General features: G+C 62.1%; 2 protein-coding genes across 6 annotated transcripts in view; both read left to right on the forward strand.

Moving 5' to 3' along the window:
• Positions 1-5453: 5453 nt before the first annotated feature.
• Positions 5454-24728, forward strand: part of LOC117645322 (ankyrin-3-like) — a 44459-nt gene continuing 25184 nt past the window's right edge. For 3 of the 5 annotated variants that reach the window (XM_034385413.1, XM_034385414.1, XM_034385415.1), the window contains exon 1: positions 5456-5724. In XM_034385413.1, coding sequence (XP_034241304.1) covers positions 5686-5724 — 39 coding nt within the window. In that variant the 5' untranslated portion in view covers positions 5456-5685. Of the gene's footprint in view, positions 5725-24728 lie in introns of all 5 variants that reach the window. The other 2 variants (XM_034385416.1, XM_034385417.1) reach the window with 2 other exon arrangements.
• On the forward strand, positions 20715-21590 carry LOC117645323 (THAP domain-containing protein 6-like). The gene is made up of 3 exons (XM_034385418.1): positions 20715-21042; positions 21120-21302; positions 21378-21590. The coding sequence occupies exons 1-3, from the start codon at positions 20966-20968 to the stop codon at positions 21442-21444; spliced, it is 327 nt and encodes a 108-aa protein (XP_034241309.1). The 5' UTR covers positions 20715-20965; the 3' UTR covers positions 21445-21590.

Raw genomic sequence — 24728 nt, forward strand, 5'->3', positions numbered from 1 at the left:
GACGGACACCCCTCCTTTTTTTCCTCATCAAGTTTTATTCCTCGACTGCTGGCATGTCTCCCCATCAGCCAGCGCCCCGTGTCTGCAAACACCGCGTGCCTCTCCCCCGCACCTCTTGCACGAAAAGCCATTTCTTGCCCCACCCCCACTCCCGCCCTACCCCACCAACCCCACCAGCAGGCACCGCTCGCTTCTCCGACCCTTTCCCCGGCCGGCCCCGTTCTCCAGACCTTGCCCGTGGTGCCCGACCCCTCGACCCCCTACCCACCGGTCGACCCCAACCCCCACCTGGCGACCCCATCCGGCACCCTGCCCTGCACCAAGCCCTCACACCGCCCCACGGTGGGCCAGAGCACCGGTGGAGGCGGCCGAAACCCTAGCCGCGTTTTGAGCTCCAGAGTCGCTAAACAGGCCTTGAACCGAACGTGTGACCCACCAATGGATTCCTCGTTCGGAGAGCAATCCATTGGTGGGGTCACACGATCGGTTCGAGTCCCATTTAGCGACTCTGGAGCTCAAAACGCGTCTAGAGTTTTGGCCGCCTCCACCGGTCTTCTGGCCCACTGTGCGCCCCGGTACCGACCCAACCCCCGCGCCCTGGCACCCGGCCCGAACACTCACCCGGCAGGCCTGCCCGACGGCCTGACGTCACCGCACGATAGTGATAGTCACTCCAAATCGTTCCGGCGCCCCGTAAAAGGGCGGGATGGTGCAGATAAGAAGACGGATTGCGATCCGGAGAGGTCGGCAAAAGCACCGCCTTGGTCGCGAACCGCGAATTTCCCGCCAATTCGCCAATTGGAGCGGCGCATGCAAGGCGGTGGCGCGGCGGCCTTGCCTGCCCGGCCTTTGCCCGGCCTTGCCGGTTCCGCGTTGTCCTTGGAGAAAACCGCCGCGGGGCTATTTCCATCCACCGGAAGACAGCGGCTTATTGACTTAAGCCCCGCCTGGCTACGCCTGGCTGGCCAATAAAAGGCCGCGCTTGTTTGCCGCCACGCTGCCGTTCGCGGGCAAACTGACCTAACCTAACCTAACCTGGAAAGGCGCAGTGCGACGGCTGTTTTGTACACTGTAAGCAAAACGTTGGAAGTCACTAGAGCACGCGTAGCCAGTGTTGCCGCAGAAAAAGGCGGAAATTCCCAATGATACACCAGTGTTGAAAGCGAGGGGGTAAACACTTCAAGAAATCGTGTACAGACTACTCGGTATTACGCTGTATTACGGAGGTATTACACGTGTATTACGGTCTAAAAATGCAAAAATTTGGCACATTTGACCCGAAAAAGGTATTACGACCACGTGTATTACGCGTAATACACGGTTTTTGTGTACAGGGTATTACGCGAGTGGTTACCCCCTCGGTTGAAAGGGTTGCCAAACTCAGTCTGCCTACGTCCCAGTCAATGTGGGTCTCGAGAAGTAGAGTCCTACGGTCAAATCCACTGAGCCGGCCACTGTAACCGAGAAGTGGGCTGGCCGATGTCAGCAACCTATTCGACACCTGTGCATCGTGGGAGTTTTGACCACTAAGGTGGCAACACTGCGCGTTGCCGTTCTTTAAAGACAGCGTGCGTGACGCCTGAACGCCTGAAGTTCCAAAAGTGCTCCTTCTTGCGTGCTGCGTGGTGGTGGCGGCGCCGCTTGGCCCTGCCTTTGGCCCTGCCCGCCGTACGTCAACCTTGGCCCGATATGTTTGACGCGAGGCGGCGCGGCCGGGCCGAGCCCCGCACCGCCACCGCGCCCTCGAACGCCTTGAGCAGCTCTGAAGCCAGCAGACTGCTTCCTGTCTCTCTCGCACCCCTTCGCGGCGCCCATGAGAGCGCATGAGACTGCAGACGGGATAACGAATGCCGCGGCCTTGGAGGGCTTGGCCATGGCTTGGCGGCCAGGGAATTAGGGGAAATACTCGAGGAAAGTAACTACCCTGCGCGACGGGCGCCCCGCCGGCGCCACGTTGCCAGGCCGTATATGGGCCACGGCGCCAGGCTTCGCCGCCCCGGCCGCGCGCCGCCACGTCCTGGAGCAGGGGAAGCACCCCGTCCGGCTGACCTTGCCGGGACATTGTAGCCAACCCACAGTGGGCCAGAAGACCGGTGGAGGCGGACAAAACTCGAGACGCGTTTTGAGCTCCAGAGTCGCTAAATGGGGCTCGAACCGAACGTGTGACCCCACCAATGGATTGCTCTCCGAACAAGGAATACATTTGTGGGGTCACACGTTCGGTTCGAGTCCCATTTAGCGACTCTGGAGCTCAAAACGCGCCTAGAGTTTTGGCCGCCTCCACCGGTCTTCAGGCCCACTGTGCAACCCCACTCGGTGAGAGGAAAGTCCCCAGCAGACTGAATCCGAGCTTCGTCTCCGTCGCTCTGTCATTCTCGCATTCATGGACCGTCCCGTTTAGGAGCGACACAGACAGAGCGATAGAAACGACTCTCGGAATCAGTGTGCAGGACTGCGAGGAGAGCTGGGATTCTGGAGGGATGGCTGTGGCGGCGGCCAGCCTGGCACTGTAGGCAGCCGGGCCGCTGCACTGCCAACGGGCTTGCCTACCTCCGCGGCGCTCGCCGCGCCCGCTGCGCCCAGCCGGCGAGCCGCTTCCGACTGCACGCCTTCCTACACTGCGAATTTACAGTGTGCACCGCGTAGCACCTGGCCCCGAGGGGTGAATTACTAGTGTACTCATGTGTACTAATTTGCCCGTACTCAGTGTACTCACAAGTTTAAAAAGGGAAAAATGTACTAGTTTTTCGACCAATTTAACGTTGAGTGCCGTTAAAAACGCTAAATAAAGCCTCACAACGTTTAAAATTGTAAAATTTATGAGTTAAGCAAGGTGTACTCACCCGTACTCATGTACTCATGTGTACACCAGAACGCTGAGTGATTCACCCCTCGCCTGGCCCGCCATGCAAATTACGACAGTGCTCTGGACTTTGGACGCCGCCTGCTGCTGCTGCCGCGCTCCAGGGAGCGATTCCAGTTGCTGGAAGTCTGCAACTCCCCTGGTCGTAATCCCACCCCTCACCCCTCATCATTTCCCCCTGTCCTTGAGGAAGAACGACCCGCGGCCCGACTGACGCCGCCCACGCCGCCATGCCCCCCCTCCCCCGTCCGTTCCATCATGGTTCCATTCGTGGAGTCATTCCAAGAGATGGAGGAGAACGAGGTCGAAGCAGGTCGAGCGTTCGCCCAGATTATTCGCCACGATTGCGGCGGCTGCCCGCACAGTGGGCCAGAAGATGAGTGGAGGCGGACGAAACTCTAAACGCGTTTTGAGCTCCAGAGTCGCTAAATGGGACTCGAACCGAACGTGTGACCCCACCAATGGACTGCTCGTTCGGAGAGCCTGCTTGCACTCGCACCCAGTCCTGCCAGAATGGCCTTGATGTACCAGTGTCGGAAGGGCCGCCAACCTCAGCCTGCCCACTAGGCGACTTCTCGACAGCGAAGCCATTGCCCAGTGGGTTGGCAACCCTTTCGACACTGGCGCATCGTGGGTATTTTCGCCCTCTTGTGTGGCAGCGCTGCTCGAGCGACGTCCAGAGTTATGCGTCCGCCGGATGACGGCTCAGCCGAGGCAGCCCCAGGGCGAACAGTGGGCCAGAAGACTGGTGGCGGCGGACAGAACTGTAGACGCGTTTTGAGCGCCAGAGTCGCTAAACAGGACTCGAACCGATCGTGTGACCCCACCAACGGATAGCTCTCCGAACGAGGAATCCATTGGTGGGGTCACACGTTCGGTTCGAGTCCCATTTAGCGACTCTGGCGCTCAAAACGCGTCTAGAGTTAGTTTTGACCGCCTGCGCCGGTCTTCTGGACCATTGTGGGGCGCCCCCAGACACGCCGAGCACCTCTTGATGCGCTGGACGCGATCCCGTATTCCATTTGGATTTTATTTTTAGCCCGCGCCTTGAATCTCTCCTCCGCGCCCCGTGCCACGGCCTGCCCCGGCATTCGCTGCGCGTGCACTCCGCGTGGAGTGCGTGAGTGCCGGTCCAGGGATGCCTTTGGAAGCAGTGGCCATCTATTCCCGTCACGGGCATTCTTCCCGTCGGCTTTCCTGCCTTCAGCTCTCGGGGGGCCTCACGGAACCAAGTCCAATGGGGGTTGCCCTCATCACAAGAGTGCCTCCGAGTTCACCGAGTTGTTGAAAATTTAAGAATCAGCGCGAGGTTAACTGAAGGTTGAACCGTTGCCGTGTCACAGTGGGGAAGAAGACCGGTGGAGGCGGACAAAACTCCAGACGCGTTGAGCTCCAGAGTCGCTAAATGGGACTTGAACCGAACGTGTGACCCCACCAATGGACTTCTCTCCGAACGAGGAATCCATTGGTGGGGTCACACGTTCGGTTCGAGTCCCATTTAGCGATTCTGGAGCTCAAAACGCGTCTGGAGTTTTGGTCGCCTCCACCGGTCTTCTGGCCCACTGTGCGTGTGTCCGATCCGGAGCCAAGCGATGTGAAGTCAGCGCCACGCTGTCCGCTGTCCCGGTGCGCTCGGAGGCGGAGGCGTCGGTGACGCCATCCTTGTCCTCCCCACGGCGCGGCCGGATGAGGGAGACAAGGACCAAAATACCTTCCGCGCCCCGCCGTGCCGGGCAACGCGCCCTGCTCGCTGCCCTGCCGACTCTAGACTCTACGCCCCTTCAGTGCAGCCGGCCGCGCGCAGAGGCACACCGCCTCCACCGTGGCGCCGCGAACCAAGCCCCGAACGTGCGCGTGTGCTTGCGTGAGTGCGCACGCGAGTGCGTCTGTCTGTGTGTGTGCGAGTGTGTGTGTCGGTTCCCTACGGAAAGAATCCCCCAATCGGTTAGGCTAGGTTAAACACGTGGTGCGTAAAAATTTCCAGACCAAGGCGTGTTTACAGAATTACTGAGGCCTGCTGCCCCGCCCCTCAGTTTGGAGGACGCCCTTGAAAAATCTCCGCGGCCGGCGCTCCGATTCTCCGATATTCTTTTCCTTCCGTCTCCGCGGCCGCGGTGCGCTTCGGTGCCCCGTTTTTGTGCTGGACAATGGACTTCAGCTCGCCGTCCACCGCCCAACGCGGTCCAATGGCTCTCGGGGACTCTTGTCGCGATCGCGATGGGACTCGAATCGAACGTGTGACCCCACCAATGGACTCCTCGTTCGGAGAGCTATCCATTGGTGGGGTCACACGTTCGGTTCGAGTCCTGTTCAGCGACTCTGGAGCTCAAAACGCGTCTAGAGTTTTGGCCGCCTCCACCGGCCTTCTGGCCCACTGTGCGTCGTCGCGCCGCCGTCGTGGTGCGGTGGGGCAGGGTGGGGGCGCAGGGGCTTTCGGGGTTCCGTATTTTTAGTCCCTCATCTCCCTGCAGGCCTGCAGGCCTTCCCTCGGACCGCCGAGTCAAGCGGCGAGTCGAGCGGCGAGGGCGAGACTTCCGAACCGAAGCCACGCAGCCTAGGCGGCCTAGGCGGGTCCGCGGCACTTCGGCCCCTCCACTGGCCCGGCACGCGTGCGCTGGGGTGCGTGCAGTGCGTGCCGTGCGTGCTGTGCTTGCGCGGGGCGTGCGAGCTTGTTGCGTGCGGCCCGGAATTAATTTGAAGCTCGCTCGCGTCCGAGCGGCTTGCGCGTGCGTGTGTGTGCGTGTGTTTGCTTTGCGTGATGGTGTGTCTTGTCCAGCATCCGTGACTGCTGGATCTCCGAGTAGAGTGCCCCGAGCCTCACCATGTTCAAGAAGAAGTTCCCCTCCCTGTCCAGCCTCGGGGTGAGTGTCACAGTGTCGCAGCCTCAGTAGTATGGAACACTCATTCGCACGGGCCGCCATTTTGACCCCCGGGTCCCCGTCTTATTGACACTCCGCGATGACGCTCGTGTCAAACGACGGGGCGGCACGAACAGAGGTAAAGATGCTCCCTGCATGCCGCCTCGGTTACTCAAGACCCCGGCGACCGAATTCCGGCCGCGTTTTGGTTTGGCGGATTCGAGGTTTGGGGGAGTCGCGCGACCGGTCGGTCGACGCGGACGGCTTGTCTAGTCGTCGTTTGCGGACCGGCCCGCCGGGATATGTATAGACTGCCCCCTCGCCTCCCCCTGCCGCCCAGAGTCGCGACCCAGTCAACACAACACGTACAGTTTGCCCACGCGAACCGCTCGCGCGCAGACCACTACGTGAACCTCAGGGGTCGCCGAGGGCCGCACGGACAAGCTTCAAGTTCGGCCACCTGACAGCCTGGCCGAGGGTCTGGCGGTGCAGGGAGGGGCAGGGGGGCTCGACCAAAGGACAAGGGGCTGTAAACGCCTCCCCGCCCCTCCCCCCTCCCTGCCGGGAAGAGGCAAATGTCAGGCCGCTGGCATTTGCAGGCTCGAGGACTTCCCCGCACTTCGCAACCCCTTCGCAACCCGCAGGCAGGCGCATAGTGGGCCAGAGGACCGGTGGAGGCGGCCAAAACTCCAGACGTGTTTTGAGCTCCAGAGCCGCTAAATGGCACTCGAACCGAACGTGTGATCCCACCAATGGATTGCTCTCCGAACGAGGAATCCGTTGGTGGAGTCACACGTTCGGTTCGAGTCCCGTTTAGCGACTCTGGAGCTCAAAACGCGTCTCGAGTTTTGGCCGCCTTCGCCGGTCTTCCGGCCCACTGTGAGGCGGGTTGGCGCGCGGTCGCGGGTTCGAATCTCGTCACCGCCCTGCTCAGCTAAAAGCCGTTCCAGACCGCACCTGTGCTCCATGCAAATAAATCCCTTTGGCGTTCAGTATGTTTTATTCATCGCCACCGTTTGACGTTCGGTTCGTGGCGCAAGGCGCCTCAGGTGAGTGAGCCATACTGTGGCTGGAGCGGGCTGGAGTTTGTCTTGGCCCCGGGCTGCTCCAGGCGGCTCCGGGCCATGCGGTTCCAGACACTGCCTTTGAAACGCAGATTCGGAGAGGCCCTATCACACCGTCAGTCCCCAGACGCGGCCACGCGACCCCAGAGCTGGGACAGTTTGAACGCTGTCACGACCTCGTTAAAGTTATGAGGATTTCGAGGTCCTGGTCCTCAAAGATACTATTCAGATACTATTCTCTCCGGTTGGCGGACCTCCCCTCCGACAAAACGAGGTGACCACGTTGTCCGCGTCGCCGGCTCCCTGCGATCGGTTTTTCAGACAAGCCTTTTCTGTAACAGGGCGGTGGGGCGGGGTGTGGAGGGAAAGGGTACAAAGCAACCCGCTCAATACCGGTCGCCCGCCCCGCCCCCGCCCAACCCCGCCGCGCCCCGCCGCGCCCCGCCACGCCCCGCCACGCCCCCAGCGTGTACCGCCGTAGTTACACGGAACGAGCGGTATGCAACTGTGGCACGAAGGAAGCAACAGAATCCGGGCCGCCGGGTGGCGGTGGCGGACGCGCTGGCGCACAGTGGGCCAGAAGGCCGGTGGAGGCGGCCGAAACGCTAGACGCGTTTTGGGTTTCGGAGTCGCTGAATGGGACTCAAACCGAACGTGTGACCCCACTAATGGATTGCTCTCCGAACGACGAATCCGTTGGTGGGGTCACAAGTTCGATTCGAGTCCCTTTAGCGACTCTGGAGCTCAAAACGCGTCTAGAGTTTTGGCCGCCTCCACCGGTCTTCTGGCCCACTGTGTGGCGGATGGCGTGCGAGTGCGCGGCCAGAAGTTTGGCTGGCCTGCCTGCCGGCCCTGCAGCAAAAACCTACAAGTTTGCTTTCCAGCGTGTCTCTCTCTCTCACTCTCTCGGTGGAACATCCTTTTAAAGTCCGCGCAAACACCCCCCGCCTACTTCTCGACTTAGAATGCGGATGCGCGGTGCGGGGCTTCTGCGCTGCTTTTTCGCGTCGTGCGTGTGTCTCTGTGTGCGTGTGTCTGTCTGTGTGTTTACTGGGGGCATGACGTCATTCGCCTCCAACCCCGCTGCGCTTGCCACCGAGCGCCACGCCCTGACAGGGGCGCTCTCCGGATGCACCAGCCAACACCAGACCGATTCCGAGAGTCGTCGCTCTGTCTCTCTCGCACTCGTGGGGCGTCTCGAAGCGGGAGAGAGACAGGGCGACGAAATCGACTCTCGGAATCAGTCTGCGGGGGCAGGCGCGGGGGCAGGGGGAGCTGCCAGTTCCCACCAGGAAGTCCGACTGGATGATGACCTTCGAGTTACGACCCCCAACGCGCCTCCTGTAGAGCCTCACGGAGGTTAGGTTAGGCAGGAACTCGAATTTCCAACGATTGAACCTTGTGAGTTACTTTGCTATCGATCGCCGCGTACATGCAAGGTGCTTTTCTTTTCCGACGTTGGCAGTGCCGCATACTCTGTGGTCCAAGTCGATCGGCCCGCACTCCATCACAGTGTGCGGGTCGCGTGTGGGTCAGGCTCGGGGAATAGGGGCGGCGGGGGCGGCGGGGGCCGCAAGAAGCCGAATCTGGGGCAGTGCGGGAGTCACGTCGCGGACTCCAGTGCCAGCCAATGCGATGGAGTGCCCCGGAGTTCCGCTGGGAAGGGTTCAACTCAACAGCCCGTGCCAACACTGCCAACAAAAGGCAGAGGAGTCCGCTTGGCAAACGCCATCACCTAAACGGTGGTCGTTCGCGACGTTCTGTACAGAATAACTGGTCGGCTTCCGTTTTCCTTGCGGTGGTGTTGTCCCACGCGCGACGCTCGTCAGACGCACCCCTCGCGAGATACGGCATCTAAAATTCTGCCAGTGTGGGTGCATACATAAATGACGTCATAGACTTTGCACGCTGTATGACGAGGCGCGCTGGCGCGCTTGACAAAGACAGAGTCATTACGTTGTCATGGGAGTACGCAGGGTGAGGCGTTGCCGGGGCGTTGCCGGGGCAACCAAGGGCAAACAGGTAAAGTTCAGGGTGAGGCCGAAGGGTGGCCAGGCAGAGCGCCAGCCAGCATAACATCTCGCGGTTTAATGAGTTGCCGCTATCGCCTTCGCCGCCTCACCGGTCGCGCTATCTCCCACCGGCCCGGTGCGCCGATCGGAACGGCGCACAGCCGCGCGCTTTCAGCCGCGGGCTTTCGGCTCCGGGCTTTCGGCCGCGGGCTTTCAGCCGCGGGCTTTCCGCTCCGGGCTTTCGGCCGCGGGCTTTCAGCCGCGTGCTTTCGGACGCGGGCTTTCGGCCGCGTGCTTTCAGCCGTGGGCTTTCAGACGCGGGCTTTCGGACGCGGGCTTTCAGACGCGGGCTTTTAGACGCGGGCTTTCAGACGCGGGCTTTCAGACGCGGGCTTTCAGTCGCGGGCTTTCGGCCGCGGGCTTTCAGTCGCGTGCTTCTAGCAGTGCTTTGAGCCGCCCGGCACGACTAGCACGACAAGCCCAAGACGCAGGCGGCGTGTATGCACGCAAGTCAAACAAGGCTCTGCAGCCAGGCCGGCTAGGCCGGCTAGGCCGGCTAGGCCCACATTGACGCATCCTAAGCCCCTGTGTGCTCGGACCGCTTGGGGCCGCTCGGGTCCTCTGGGGCCTCTAGGCTTAGCGCGTGCGCCTCAAGCGTGCCCGCCCGGCTTTTTATTTCGACAGCCACGCCGCCACGCAGGCGCGGGCAGGTGGCGGTGGTCAAGGTCGGGAAGCCCCTGGACTGCCCCCACCGGGTCACCCAGAGTCACCGAGGCACCGGGGTCTCGCCGGCGAGGGGCGTGCCGCTAGGCGTGCGTCCACGCAGTCCACTTCCGCGGCGCCGCCATCGCGAGCCTCCCGCTGGCCGCCGCGTCCGCGGCCACTGGCGGTCGCTGGAGGGTCGCTGGAGATACTCCCGGCGCCGGGTTGCTTTACGCGCGGCCCGCGGCTGGAGAGTTTGGTGCGCGCGTGTTGGCAACGTCTGCCGGTGTCCGTGCGTCCGCCGCTCCGGCGGCCGAGGGTCGGCGGACGGTCGGGCGCCGCCGAAGCGCGCCCGAAGCGGAGCCGAACGCCGCACCGAGGACGGCCGGACCGTACTGCAGTGCGCTCGGCTCGGCTCGGCGGGGCTCGGCTGCGCTCGGCGGCGCTCGGCTCGGCTCGGCTCGGCGCAGGACTCGTTCGGTTCGGGTGGTTCGGGTGCGCAGTGCTGCTCCGCTCCGCGACGGCGGTCGCCTCAACTACCGCTCGCGCTCGCGCTCAGTGTGCGTCCGGAGCTCGGCGGGGCAGCAGTTCAGTGACAGCGCGCGACTTTCGTGGCGACGTGCCGCCGTCAGGATGACACTAGAGTGACGTTTGTTTCGAGTGTCCATCCACCGCGAGTGGTCGCTGTGACAGGGCACCGTCGCCATGGTTACGGAAGCGCCCGTCACCCAGGTGAGTGTCTGGAGCACGCCGTGAAGCGCACCGTTCGGGCTGGCCGCTTCGCTGCACTTGGTAGCCCCCCCCCCTTTCCGCCCCGCCTACGCCCGTCTCACCTGCCCACATCGCCGGGCCTACGGTGGGCCTACGGCGGCGTGCGGCTGGCCGGCCCTCCAAGCGGCCCACGGTGCCCACCGTGCCCTCGGCCCTGTGCCGGCCAGTGTGCCGGCCGCAGAGCCGCGACGGGCGCAGGGATTTCCAGGCAGCACCCTGGACCTGTGGCGGCTGGGGCGTGGGGCGGGGGCCGCGGGGGCGGGGCGGGCGGGGACGGCGGGGCCCAGGCGAGCGCGCCTGGAGGACGCACAGGCCCTGGACACCTGAAGGGCCTTCTTCCTGGAAGTGCCTGGAAGTGCCCTGGAGCGGCGGGGAGGGTCCCTGCGAGGGTGCCGCCTCGCCGCTGTGCCGCGAGGGGTGGCTGCAGGGCTGGAGGGGAGGGCGCCGCCTCGCCGCGTTCGATACCGTGCGTGCTGGCCGGGCCCGGGCTAGGCCTGGAACACACCCCGGAACTCCAAGCTCCAGCCCTCTTCCAGCTGGACGGGCCTAGACCAGCCTAGACTACCGCCGTCGAAGCCAACTCACACACACACGCACACACACACACACACACACACACACACACACACACACACACACAGCGGCCGGACGCGGAGGGAAGGCCTAGGCTAGGCGCCGTGGTGTCGTGCCTGCTCCGAAAACAAGGTCTAAATCGGTCGCCGGCAGGAAGTGGGAACAAACGGGTCCTCCCTGGTCCTCCCTCGGTGTGCTCTTTCTGTCTCTCTCGCACCCCTACGGCCCTACGGGACGCCCCGTGAGTGCGAGAGGGACAGAGCGACGAAAACGACTGCCCGTGTGGCTGACGGGGCCGCAGACAGAACGCGGCGGCGCGGCCCAAAAATCGATATGGTGACCTTTTCGGACTGTGCAGCGCGCACCTGCCGACCTGGCCGCGGTCCCCGCGTCCCACAGTGGGCCAGAAGACCGGTGGAGGCGGACAAAACTCCAGACGCGTTTTGAGCTCCAGAGTCGCTAAATAGGCCCCGAACCAAACGAGTGACCCCACCAATGGATTGCTCTCCGAACGAGGAATCCATCGATGGGGTCACACGTTCGGTTCGAGGCCTGCTTAGCGACTCTGGAGCTCATAATGCATCTAGAGTTTTGTCCGCCTCCACCGGTCTTCTGGCCCACTGTGCGTCCCTGCTACCCGATGCGAGCCGCGGCGTCCGCGTTCGGCCCACCCCGTGTTCGTAATTGGGTCACTCGGTGTCCGCGCGCGGCCGCGGTGTCCGGAGTGCAGATAGTGGCCGTCGTCGTGTACACTATCAAGATAAACCGCCGTCGCCATGGCGACGGCCAGTTCGCACTCATCAAAGTTTGCCGTGTACGTGCCCGCACCGTGCCGGCACCGCCCTCGGCCTGGTCCCGGACAGTGTGGCTGTCTCTCTCGCACCCCTCGGCAAGCACCGCGAGTACGAGAGAGAGAGCAACATCGGCCTGCTGGTGGCACACTGTGTGGCACACGCCGGATTGCGATATGCGCTAACGACGCTAACCATCGCAGCGCGCTACCGCCGTCTCTCTCGCACTCGAGTGGCGGTCCACAGTGGGCCAGAAGACCAGTGAAGGCGGACAAAACTGTAGACGCGTTTTGAGCTCCAGAGTCGCTGAATGGGACTTGAACCGAACGTGTGACCCCACCAATGGATTCCTCGTTCGGAGAGCAATCCATTGGTGGGGTCACACGTTCGGTTCGAGTCCCACAGTCGACGCCGCAGCCTCCGCAGGGAGGACCGCGTCGCCGCCCCCTCTCGCTAGCGGCGTACGCGTCCGGGCCGAGGGCCCCAAGGTGCCCCAGCTGTGTGCTCAGCTGGGAGCGCGCGGTGCACGGCGGCCGACGGCGGCGGGGGGATTCGAACCGGGGAACCGGGGACAGCTGCGTGACTCACAAGGAAGCGCACTGTGCGCGAGCTCGCGTGTGTGTGTGTGTGTGTGTGTGTGTGTGTGGGCGTCTACGTGCCGCCCTGCATCCTCTAATGGGTTCGCGTCGTCCTCCGCGCCCGCCGCCCCCGCCGCGACACTGCAGACTGATTCTCTCTCTCTCTCTTTCTCTCGCCCTCGTGGGGCGCCCCCTTCAGGCGCGAGAGAGACGAAAATGACTCTCTGAATCAGTGTGCTGCCGCGACTCCCACATCGTAAAAGTGGATGTGAAGCGACGCGAGCAGAGTGTCTAATTTGTCGCAGCCCACTCTGCTTTCACTGTAAACAAGATTTAAAAAATCGTTGTTTTTTTTTGCGCGCCGACTTCAGCTCCAGGGAAGACCGGCTCTTTTCCCACAATGCAGTTAACGGCTCGCTGCGGACTGACTCTGTCTCTCTCGCACTCACGGGGCGTCCCGTGTGGGTGCGAGGGAGGACGGAGCGAAGCGAGGCGTAGTCTGCAGGCGCCTCGCTGCTCTCGCCTTTGCCGAAGCCGCGAGACAAAAAAGTTCCGGTGCAAGGACTCTGGAGGCTCGTCTCCGCGGTGCTCCGCGGTGCTCCGCAGGCGGTCCCGTTGGGGAGCTCCTCTCGGGTGCCGCTAGCTGCTCGGCAACCTCGCGGTCGCGGGTTCGAATCCCGGCCGCAGCCTTGCGCAGCCGATCAGGTGGTGGTCGGCCCGCCGGTGCCCGCCGGACAGCAGACTCATTCCGAGGGTCGTTCTCTGTCTCTCTCGCACCCGTACGGGACGCCCCGTGGGTGCGAGAGAGACAGAGCGGCGAAAACGACTCTGGACTGAGTCTGATGGAGTGACATTCGACCACCGCGGGCATCGGGTCCGGTGGGGTTTCCTGCCGCGTTCCCACGACGACAGTGCAGGGCGCGGCCGGCCTGGCTAGCCTCCCGTAGCCTCGCGGAGGGCGAACCTCGCGCAGGGAGGCGCTTTTCTTCCCGAAAACGTGTTAATCCAATTTATGGATGCTGCGCCTCCCCCCTGGCAATCTCCGCGACAGACAGACAGACAGACAGACAGACAGACAGACAGACAGACAGACAGACAAGCGCGGCCGTCGTCACTGCTGAAAATGACGTCAGACACGCCTCCCTCCGACCAGCCCTCCAACCCCCGGCGTCACCACCGACACCCCGGACCCCTCTATTGATTGGTCCGCGCGGCGGACTGCGGGGCGAAGCGGCGAAGCACGGCGGCGGAGCGCGAAGGCAGCGCAGGCAGCGAAGGCAGGCCGAGTCCCGGGTAACTCCGGGTAACTTCCCTCGCGGCGGCCGCCAGTTACCCCGCCTTGCCTTAGTGGGCTGGCCAGTGTAGCTGTTGTGTCGAAAGCGGCGGCCTCGTTCGCCCCGAATCGCGCGGCACAGTGGGCCAGAAGACCGGTGCAGGCGGCCGAAACTCCAGACGCGTTTTGAGCTCCAGAGTCGCTAAATGGGACTCGAACCGAACGTGTGACCCCACCAATGGATTGCTCTCCGAACGAGGAATCCATTGGTGGGGTCACACGCTCGGTTCGAGTCCCACTTAGCGACTCTGGAGCTCAAAACGCGACTAGAGTTGTGGCCGCCTGAACCGGTCTTCTGGCCCACTGTGCGCGGCCAGCGCGGCTCAACCCCGCGGGGTGTGTTTGACTTTACCTGGGGGTTGCTTCGGAAGGTCGACCCACCTGGCCGGCTGGTCGGGGTTACGGTGTAGGGGAGCGAGCCAGTGTCGGAATTCCTGTACATAGATCGCTCCCCTCGCGGCGGGGTGCAAAAAATAAATAAAAAATGAGTACCCCGTGACCTTCTGGGACACACGACCGCGTGTTAGCAGCGAAGAGTCGCCCTTTTCGGCAGTGTACCTCTCTCTCCCTCTCTCTCCCTCTCGCTGTCCGCCTTGCTCCGCCCCTTTCCTCTCTCGCTTCCTCCAGCCGCACTGCGTCCTGGCCTACTTGATGGTCCTGCGGGATGCGGCGGAGTATGGCGCGGATTCGGAGCGGGCGGACGGACAGACAGGCAGACAGACAGACGGCGGTGCCGCTACTGCACTTGCTGCACCGTACTTTCTTCTTTCTTTGGCCGACTCCGAAAAGCCCCGGCGTCATGCCCGACGCCAGCGGACGACCCCCGGTTGGGCCAGAAGACCGGTGGAGGCGGCCGAAACTCTAGACGCGTTTTGAGCTCCAGAGTCGCTAAACGGGACTCGAACCGAACGTGTGACCCCACCAATGGATTGCTCGTTCGGAGAGCAATCCATTGGTGGGGTCACACGGTCGGTTCGAGTCCCATTTAGCGACTCTGGAGCTCAAAACGCGTCCGGAGTTTTGGCCGCCTCCCGGTCTTCTGGCCCACTGGCTGGCTGGCTGGCTGGGCCGAGCGAAGGGAGCGAAGGGCCCCAGACCGTGATGGGGGCCATAATGACTGCAACGCCGCCGTGGCCACGCGGCCCAACGCGGCCAGGCTCGTGGTTATCGCCTCAGTGAACAGCGAGGGAGCGGCAAGCCACGGCAGCCACGGCGGCAGCCAGGCACAGCACGGTGCGGACCTACCTCCGGCCCGTGCTCCCTCGTTCCTCTCTGTCGTTCCCTTCTTGCTCCTCTCTTTTGTTTTTCTCTCTCGTTTCTCCCTCTGCCGTTCCTCTGTCGTTCCTCTGCCGTTCCTCTGTCGTTCCTCTCTCGTTCCTCTGTCCTTCCTCTCGTTCCCCTCTCGTTCCCCTCTCGTTCCCCTCTCGTTCCCCTCTCGTTCCCCTCTCGTTCCTCTCGTTCCTCTCGTTCCCCTCTCGTTCCTGTTGTTCCCCTCTCCTGGCTTGGGGGCGCCAAGTCTGCCCAGCAGCACCTCGATCGAATTTCCGGCGAGGCGGGCGCCTGGGCCGGCCTGGGCCCCAGCCAGCCCCAGGCCCCGGGGAGCCCCAGCGGGGACGGGGCCGCGCAGCCGAGCCAGCCACCCAACGGGGCGCGCTGGAGCCAATCAGAACGACGGCCGAAAGGAAAAAGGCAATTGCGATGGGAAATTGGCGCCGAAAAGCGTCGCTGTATTTTTGACGTGGGCCTCCGCGGGCTCGTCGCGGTGTACTCTGGCGGTGTGTGCGGTGCACAGTGTACACTTAGCCGCTTGGTCATTACAAAGCCTGTCACTCTGTCTCTCTCGCTCTCACGCCGCGTACCGCATAGGTGCGAGAGAGACAGAGTGACTCTCTGCTGGATGCTGGGGCACGCTGCGCCTAAGCTGCGCCCGGACTTGCCGTGCCGTGGCCCCAGCGCGGCCCCGCTCCACCAAGGCTCCACCGCCCCAAGGCCGTCCCAAGGCCGCGGCGCTCACGCAACGCGTCGCAACGCCGCGCCGCGGAGGACGCGGTGCCAAGTGTAACGACGCGCTCGTCACAGGCAGGCCACAGTGGGCCAGAAGACCGGTGGAGGCGGCCAAACCTCTAGACGCGTGCAGAGCTCCAGAGTCGCTAAATGGGACTCGACCGAACGTGTGAAACCACCAATGGATTCCTCGTTCGGGGAGCAATCCGTTGGTGGGGTCACACGTTCGGTTCGAGTCCCATTTAGCGACTCTGGAGCTCAAAACGTGGCCAGAATTTTGTCCGCCCTTCCTGTCTTCTGGCCCACTGTGCGACGCGCTCAGCGCTCTGAACGCGCAGGACATGTGTACGTACAACGTAGCGCGGCTCGTGCCTCCACTCGCGGCCTTGTTCTGTAACTTTATAGCCGAGGGGCCCCAGTGCCCCAGCCAGGGAAAGAAGGGGGGGGGGGCTTCCCTATTTGAATGCGAAGGTCGACGGCGTACTCACCCCTAGGTGCCCCGCGACCGCCGCGACCGCCGCGACCACGCCTAGCGAGGCCCAGCGAGGCCGGGCCTGCTTAGGGTGGCCTAGGGACCCTCTCTGTCAGAGATGCGCACGCTCGACCGCTGGAGTAAACCGGGCGATTTTCGCCCCGTGCGAGACTAGCGCTGCGAGGCTCCCGGCCGGGCGGCGTCCCCCCTCCACCTCCACTCTGGCCTCGCACCGGGCTGTTTTTCCCCAGTTTACTCTCGCCCAATCAGAAGGCCGGATTCGCGGCCAGCGTGCGCATCTCTGACAGAGAGGGTCCCTAGGGTGGCCGGGCCAGCCTAGCCTGACCCCCCCCCCCCAATCCCCGCCTTTTAAAGGGAAACCGGCCCGGAACCTGACCTGTCTCTCTCACACCCGAGGGGCACGCCACACGCCACTGCGTGCGGCAAAGACAGACCCGCGTGCTTCGGAATGAGGCGGCTGTGGATAACGAGCCTTTTATTCGCATTGCGCTGTCTCTCGCTCTGTCCCTCTCTTTTTCGACTAGCCCGCCGGCCCCACAGGAAGAGCGGCTCAGTGTTGTTTGACGGCGCAAAACGCTGCCGCGTGCTGCCCGCGTGTCGCCGCTCTGTCTCTCTCGCCGCCCCGCGGCACGCCCCGCGAGCGCGACAGAGACAGAGCGACGACGACGCCCTCGGAATGAGTCTGCTGGAAGAGCAGGACGGCGGCGTCGAGTGGCGAACTCGCCAAACCCCGAAACTGTGGACGCGTTTTGAGCTCCAGAGTCGCTGAACATGACTCGAACCGAGCGTGTGACCCCACCAATGGATTCCTCGTTCGGAGAGCAATCCATTGGTGGGGTCACACGTTCGGTTCGAGTCCCATTCAGCGACTCTGGAGCTCAAAACGCGTCTAGAGTTTCGGCCGCCTCCGCCGGCCTTCCGGCCCACTGTGCACAGACCCAAAGCGTCGCATGACAGCCGAGCGGCCCCGCCCCGAACGCGAACGCCCTGGCAAAGCCTGGCAAAGCGTGCGGATGACGTCACGAGACGAGGCAGCCGGTACGGCTCGCGACCGGCGCGGCGGCGAGGCGCTTCGCACATCCTTCCCCCTTCCCCTTCGCCGTGGCCGAGTCCGTGTCCCTTGACCGCGTGGCGCCCCGGCTGCTTCCTCCGAGAAACCGAACAAACCGCGGAATCCGAAAGGGCCTGTCTGTCCGAGTCCCGCTGCGGCGTGAGGATGTTTTAAGTAAGGCACTGAAAAAAGAAAAGAAAAGAAAGTTTCACCAGACTCTTTTTTTAAAAATTATCATTTTTTTCGGGATGTGGTTCAAGACTTACTTTATGTGTGACCAGATCCAACCGCAGTACGTACACTATAAATTCAGTTTTAAAATAGCGACAACTCGTTATTCTTAGCAGATGATACCTAGAAAAAGTATTTTCAAGTATGTACAAGTCTCTCTTCGTTCCTACCCAATTTCCCACATTACAGATTCCATTTGGGGATTGCAACCGCCTGCTCCCCCCTCCCCTTTTCTCCAGCGGCCGTCTGCCGCGTGACTCATCCCGTCCTCCCTCCCGTCCCGGCCACGTCCCGGCGACAGGCTCCTGCAGACTGAGAGTCGTTCTCGTCGCTCTGTCTCTCTCGCACCCAAACGGGCCGCACCATGAGTGCGAGAGAGACAGAGCGACGAGGCTGTCGGTCCGCGTGGCCGCGAGGGACTCAGTGACCTTATCAGCGTGCCGCCAGCCAGTCAGCTGTTCGCGCCGCGACTCCGCGGTTCTGGGTGACTCAGGTGGGGAGGGAGCAGCGCGGAGCAGTGTGCAAACACACTGGGAAGTGTTTTCTTTACGCTCGAAGCACGGCCAAGTTCGCGGGGCCGCTTCCTCGGTGCCTCGGTGGGCGTATACCCAGTGGGCCAGAAGACCGCTGGAGGCGGCCAAAACTCCAGACGCGTTTTGAGCTCCAGAGTCGCTAAATGGGACTAGGACCGAACGTGTGACCCCACCAATGGATTCCTCGTTCGGAGAGCAATCCATTGGTGGGGTCACACGTTCGGTTCGAGTCCCATTTAGCGACTCTGGAGCTCAAAACGCGTCCGGGATTTTGACCGCCTCCACCGGTCTGCTGGCCCACTGTGTGTGGCGGGGCGTGGCGTGGCGGGGTGGGGCCTTTCGCTTCCCGACCGCGGTAACTAATGCCTGTCTCTGCCTTTTTCAGGTGAGTGGAGCCGGCATCCGGCGACGCCTTGGAGATGCCAGCGGACTTGCGGACCCGCGGGGACTCCGTGCCGTTCCGTTCCGTTCGTACAGTGTAGCCAACGCCAATCTGCCGGTCGAAATTCAAATGAGCCGGTTGTAAAGCGCCTGTGCAGGGCTGGCAGGGCTCGCGTGGGCACCCGCCGTCGTGTAGGGGGTCCGCCCGGCCGCGGCGAGCCCCGCACTGCAGCCGTGTGCTAAACCAGCCAAGGCCACGCCGGCCTGGGCCGGCCTGGGGCAGCGGGCAACTCTAGCGCTACGAAATGTAACAAGTCAGCCGCGGCGATGGCCGCGTGGCCGCAGCCGCCGGTCGTAACTGAAAGAGAATTCCGTCACTGCCAGCCATGGCCCAGCCGGGCGGGCGGCCTTGGGCTAACCTAGCCTGTCGCACTCCTTGGGTTTCAAGGGGCCGAATCGGCAGCAGCGGTGACGGCCGCGGAGGCACTCCGAATCAAACTGCCGGGGCTGTCTGATTGTCTGTCTGTCTGTCTGTCTGTCTGTCTGTCTGTCTGTCTGTCTGTCTGTCTGTCTGTCTGTCTGTCTGTCTGTCTGTCCGTCTGATTGTCTGTCTGTCTGTCTGCCTGCCTGCCGCGCCACCGCTACCCACCCCAACACGCTCGTTGGCGCCGCACCGCGCCGCACGCACAGGAACAAGGGAAAACTATCCGGCACGCGGCGGGTGCCCGTTCGAATACCGAGAGCGCTCTGCATTTTTGCCGAGGAACAATGCCGCTTTCTGCTGGCCGGCCGGCTGGCCGTCGGGCGCCAAGATTCCCCGCGAGCCTCGCTCGCTCGCTTCGCTCAAGCGGCGACTTTCCGCGAACGCCGTGCAGACCGGTGGGGGCGGCCAAAACTCTAGACGCGTTTTGAGCTCCAGAGTCGCTAAATGGGACTCGAACCGAACGTGTGACCCCACCAATGGATTCCTCGTTCGGAGAGCAATCCATTGGTGGGGTCACGTTCGGTTCGAGTCCCATTTAGCGACTTTGGAGCTCAAAACGCGTCCGGAGGTTTGGCCGGGCCCACTGTCCCACACCGGCACTGTACGCCGTGACGCCGACCTGCCGACCCACGGCCCTCCTTGTGGTGTGGCGTGTGGCCACACTGTGGCGTGCGCGCGGGCCGTTGCGGCAAACGTAAAAACGGCTCTCTGCAAATTAAATGGCTGCCGCCCGTCGGCGTGCTCATTGCAGTGCAGGCGCGGGACCGTGGGACCACCGCCCTGGCGTCGCCCTGGAGGCCGTCAAGGGCGGATCCAGGAAGGGGTTGCCCCTAGGGGGGCTCCCCTAACGAGGAATCCATTGGTGGGGTCACACGTTCGGTTCGAGTCCCATTTAGCGACTCTGGCGCTCGAAACGCGTCTAGAGTTTTGGCCGCCTTCACCGTTCTTCTGGCCCACTGTGGCGGCCGTGTTGACCTACAGCAGGCCAAGGGCCTCGCCAAGGGCCAGGCCCTCCAGAGGCCCTGGAGTGCGCGGTATGGCTGGGCTTGCGGCTCCCTCGGCCCGCTTGGTCGGTATCGATTCCAACTCGCTGTGCTCCCCCTCGGGAGTACGTAGCCGTGTAGGGAGGGCCGCCCAAGCCGCGGCGCCACCGCGGCCTCCCCTCGCCAGCGAGCACCCCGTCAACCTGCCACAACACCGACGGTTCTGCCTGCCTGCCCGCCTGCTGGCCTGCTAGACGACCTGGAAGTCCTCCCCGCCCCCCCGCGGGGGTCGTTACGGCCCACGAGTCCTGTCACCGCCAGCAGGGCGTACGTGGCTGCCAGGAAATAATGCCATGCCGCTGCCTCCACTCCCCGCTGCCTCCCCGCCGCGGCTGTCGCGCCCTAGAAGGGCTCCTCCTCTAGCCAGAGAGCGTCCTAGACTCGGTCCCGGGCCGCGAGCGTGTATTTTTGGCGATGTTGTTGTTATCGCCGCGTATATCCCCTTTTGGCGTGTTGTGGTGACTCAGTCGTGTGTGTGTGTGTGGCAGAGTGGTGCGTGCGTGCCTTGTCCGCTCCCTCACGCTTACAGTGGCGGGGTGTGACCATGCATCGTTAGCCTCCCCCGCACTTCCCCCTCCCCTGCTGCCTTGGTGATGTAACGGCGTCATCGATCCGAAAGCGAAAGTCTCGCGCCATCCTGACCATGTCCTGACCATGTCCTGACCTTGCCGGGCGGCTGGCTGCCCCGCTGTCATCAAGACGGCCGACCTGCGGCGCGGCGTCGCGGGTTCGAATCCCGCCGCCGGACTCACATTTTCTGTCGTTTTTTTCCCGCAAGCTCCTCGCGCGTGCGGGATTCGGAAGGCTAATTTTGTGATAAACCGGCGCACGCCACGTCGACGTGCACGCGCACCGATCGGTGCCCCCCTCCCCTCCCCCCTCCATGTCCCCCCTCCCCTCCCCCCTCCATGTCCCCCCCAAGGATGTTGTATTTCTCATAGCCATGGATGGAGGAAGCCGTACCCCGTAGCACGGGCGGCGCTGAGCCCCCGACCGCCTCGCCACCACCACCGCAGCAGGGTCGGCACTACGCCACGCCACCTCGCGCCACGCCACCGACCAAAACACGGCAGCGGACGTTCTCTTGTTGCTAGGCTACGGACGGAGGAGGACGGTGACGCGAAACGTCAGGCAAGCGTCAGGCACCAAGTCGTTTGATCGTTCTGATGTTTTTATTCTGTAAGTTTGCATGAGATCAGCATGAAGTTTTGTGCGCTTTTAGCGTGCAAGAATAGAGATGTCAAAAATAAGAAGACTTCGGGGATTAAACATCACGTGTAAGTTTGTTGATGGGCATCCTAACCTCCACTCCTTTCCACGTTTTCTTGAAATTTAATGTTATTATTTCTCACAGGTTTCCTACTGACGATGCTATCAGAGAAGAGTGGATATCATTCGTTAATAAGTTCAATCGCACCACTGGCTGGACTACAAAAGCTAACAAGGGTGCATTTCTGTGTGAGGACCACTTCGAGAAGGGCTTGTACACTCTAACTGGACGCCTTGTTCACCATGCTGTTCCTACACAGGGATCCCAGTGAGTCACATTTTGTAACTGCCTTATTTTACCACCTTATATCAATTATATTAAACATGCCTCTTTTCATTCTAGATTTACTGCAGAAAAGGCCTTTTCAACAGTTCATGAGTGCGTACAAGAGGTTGCTGGTGCAAGTTGAGCTTGGCGGCAAGCATAATGCAAACTGCTGGCCTCTTGACACCACAAAAATCTTGAATGTTACTACATCATCTAAACGTAGCAAACATAAACCTTTGGATAATGAAGAGGAGGATGATGGAGATTTTGAGCTCATGAAAGCGTATGATCCTAATTGTCCTCTTCAGAATCTAAATGTTCTCAGCCCATATGTCTCTGATGTTGTAGGTTACATCGCAGGATTTGTCAGTAGGTCAATATCCCACCATTTAAAATGCACGGAATGTGACAAAGCCCTGTTTGGCACTCACTCAAAATCAGCTCTATTAAGGAGAAAAACCAGGGGGGGGCTTGCTATTCCCTCTGATGATGTGGAGAGAATATGTAAAGTGACTGAGGTTGTCATCAGAGAGAACAAACAACGAAGGCAGGCACTAACAACAAGTTTGCCTCACTATATCAGAGATGTCAAAATGAGACTTGATGCTTCGATATTTGCTACTTTAGATGATGTTCATGAATATGATGACCAATTGAAACCCAAAGGACGTCAACAGTTCATGAGTGCGTACAAGAGGTTGCTGGTGCAAGTTGAGCTTGGCGGCAAGCATAATGCAAACTGCTGGCCTCTTGACACCACAAAATCTTGAATGTTCCCTAATCACATCATTGGTGGGGTCACACGTTCGGTTCGAGTCCCATTTAGCGACTCTGGCGCTCGAAACGCGTCTAGAGTTTTGGCCGCCTTCACCGTTCTTCTGGCCCACTGTGGCGGCCGTGTTGACCTACAGCAGGCCAAGGGCCTCGCCAAGGGCCAGGCCCTCCAGAGGCCCTGGAGTGCGCGGTATGGCTGGGCTTGCGGCTCCCTCGGCCCGCTTGGTCGGTATCGATTCCAACTCGCTGTGCTCCCCCTCGGGAGTACGTAGCCGTGTAGGGAGGGCCGCCCAAGCCGCGGCGCCACCGCGGCCTCCCCTCGCCAGCGAGCACCCCGTCAACCTGCCACAACACCGACGGTTCTGCCTGCCTGCCCGCCTGCTGGCCTGCTAGACGACCTGGAAGTCCTCCCCGCCCCCCCGCGGGGGTCGTTACGGCCCACGAGTCCTGTCACCGCCAGCAGGGCGTACGTGGCTGCCAGGAAATAATGCCATGCCGCTGCCTCCACTCCCCCGCCGCGGCTGTCGCGCCCTAGAAGGGCTCCTCTAGCCAGAGAGCGTCCTAGACTCGGTCCCGGGCCGCGAGCGTGTATTTTTGGCGATGTTGTTGTTATCGCCGCGTATATCCCCTTTTGGCGTGTTGTGGTGACTCAGTCGTGTGTGTGTGTGTGGCAGAGTGGTGCGTGCGTGCCTTGTCCGCTCCCTCACGCTTACAGTGGCGGGGTGTGACCATGCATCGTTAGCCTCCCCTGCACTTCCCCCTCCCCTGCTGCCTTGGTGATGTAACGGCGTCATCGATCCGAAAGCGAAAGTCTCGCGCCATCCTGACCATGTCCTGACCATGTCCTGACCTTGCCGGGCGGCTGGCTGCCCCGCTGTCATCAAGACGGCCGACCTGCGGCGCGGCGTCGCGGGTTCGAATCCCGCCGCCGGACTCACATTTTCTGTCGTTTTTTTTCCCGCAAGCTCCTCGCGCGTGCCGGATTCGGAAGGCTAATTTTGTGATAAACCGGCGCACGCCACGTCGACGTGCACGCGCACCGATCGGTGCCCCCCTCCCCTCCCCCCTCCATGTCCCCCCTCCCCTCCCCCCTCCCCTCCCCCTCCCCTCCCCTCTCCATGTCCCCCCTCCCCTCCCCTTCGAGTGTAGTAGAAACGTCAAGCCCGAAATGCGCGCTTCGAGCATAATTTCCGGAGACACTTCGTTTTCTTCCGACGGGGAAATGGCTGCCGTGTCTCGTCCTCCAATTTCCTCCCTCCTCTAGGCAGGATGAGTTCCGATGGTGGTCTCCTCGCGGACGGACAGACAGACAGACAGACAGACTGAAGTGTAATCTGTCTCGTAAATCAGAGCGCTAATTGTGAGCCACCGGCTACGCGTTGCTACGCGGATGTTGTAAAAAAGGCGCCGTAAAGGCATGAGGAGCAACTAACTGGACCAGAAATGATGGATGGCTGGCAGCGATTCTCTCGAAACCCTTCGCCAAGCCTCACCTAACCTCACCTAACCATACCTAACCTCACCTAACCTCAACCTCACCAGCTTCACGCTTCACTGAAGCTTTCCCGCTGCGACGTTCGATATTCAAAATGTGTTGATGAGCGTCGAGGGCCCGCCACCAGAACCACCCACGCCGCGCGCGTCCGGCGAGCACACAAAGCAGCCTTTTTAATTGAAAAGAATCAAAGTGACCGTGGCGTGGCGTGGCGGGCTGGGCCTTTAATGGAGCACACCCACACTGGACAATGGACCGATAGCAGGCCGTGGGGGGCGGTGTGCTGCCCGTCCAGTCCTCGCGGTCCTTGGAGCCGGACTGATTCACGACTTCCAGGCACAGGGACTGTACCACTGTACCGCCGCCGCACGCAGTGGGCCAGAAGACCGGTGGAGGCGGCCGAAACTCTGGACGCGTTTTGAGCTCCAGAGTCGCTAAATGGCGCTCGAACCGAACGTGTGACCCCACCAATGGATTGCTCTCCGAACGAGGAATCCATTGGTGGGGTCACACGTTCGGTTCGAGTCCTGCTTAGCGACTCTGGAGCTCAAAACGCGTCTAGAGTTTTGGCCGCCTCCACCGGTCTTCTGGCCCACTGTGCGCCGGCCGCTGGACCATTCAATGGAAGAGTGACTCACAGCCGGGACTGTACGCGCCATGTGGACACACAGTGTACCGCGCAGTGCATGTGATGACTGGGAATTGAGTCCACGCACTGCCAGGCCCGCCGCGGCGCGTGGTCCAGTCCGCCGCATCACGCGGCGGTACCGCGCTGGTACAGTCCACTGCAAAAGGCCGCCCGTTTTCTTTGAGGGTTTCCGCTCAGAATCCCGGCTCGGCTCCCCTCTGTCACGCTCGGCGAGGAAGGGGGAGGCAAACGATCACATCGCGATCCATAAAGTGCAGCACCGCGCCGTGTGTGTCTGTGTGTGAGTGTGTGAGTGCGCCAAGGCGCGCGCTGCACATGTGGCTAGACGGGCAGGCAGACACTCGGGCGGCAGTGCCGGGCAGACGCGCGGACGGTGACATCAGAGCCGTTCTGACCTTCGGCTCGGTCAGTGGTCAGTGCCGGCCGGCCGGTCTCTGCCGGCCCCTGCTGCATCGTGCTCCACGGGGAACCACGGCGAACCTGCCAATTCCGATACCGCGTTTTGGCG

The sequence above is a fragment of the Thrips palmi genome, unplaced genomic scaffold, assembly GCF_012932325.1.
Source record: "Thrips palmi isolate BJ-2018 unplaced genomic scaffold, TpBJ-2018v1 HiC_scaffold_18, whole genome shotgun sequence".
Taxonomy (NCBI): domain Eukaryota; kingdom Metazoa; phylum Arthropoda; class Insecta; order Thysanoptera; family Thripidae; genus Thrips; species Thrips palmi.

Bases quoted from the DNA above. Each gene is read 5' to 3' on its own strand.
- LOC117645323 (XM_034385418.1), top strand. From the start codon at position 20,966: ATGAAGTTTTGTGCGCTTTTAGCGTGCAAGAATAGAGATGTCAAAAAT. The intron at 21,043-21,119 runs GTAAGTTTGTTG...TATTTCTCACAG, and splicing joins TCGGGGATTAAACATCACGT to GTTTCCTACTGACGATGCTA. The intron at 21,303-21,377 runs GTGAGTCACATT...TTTTCATTCTAG, and splicing joins GTTCCTACACAGGGATCCCA to ATTTACTGCAGAAAAGGCCT.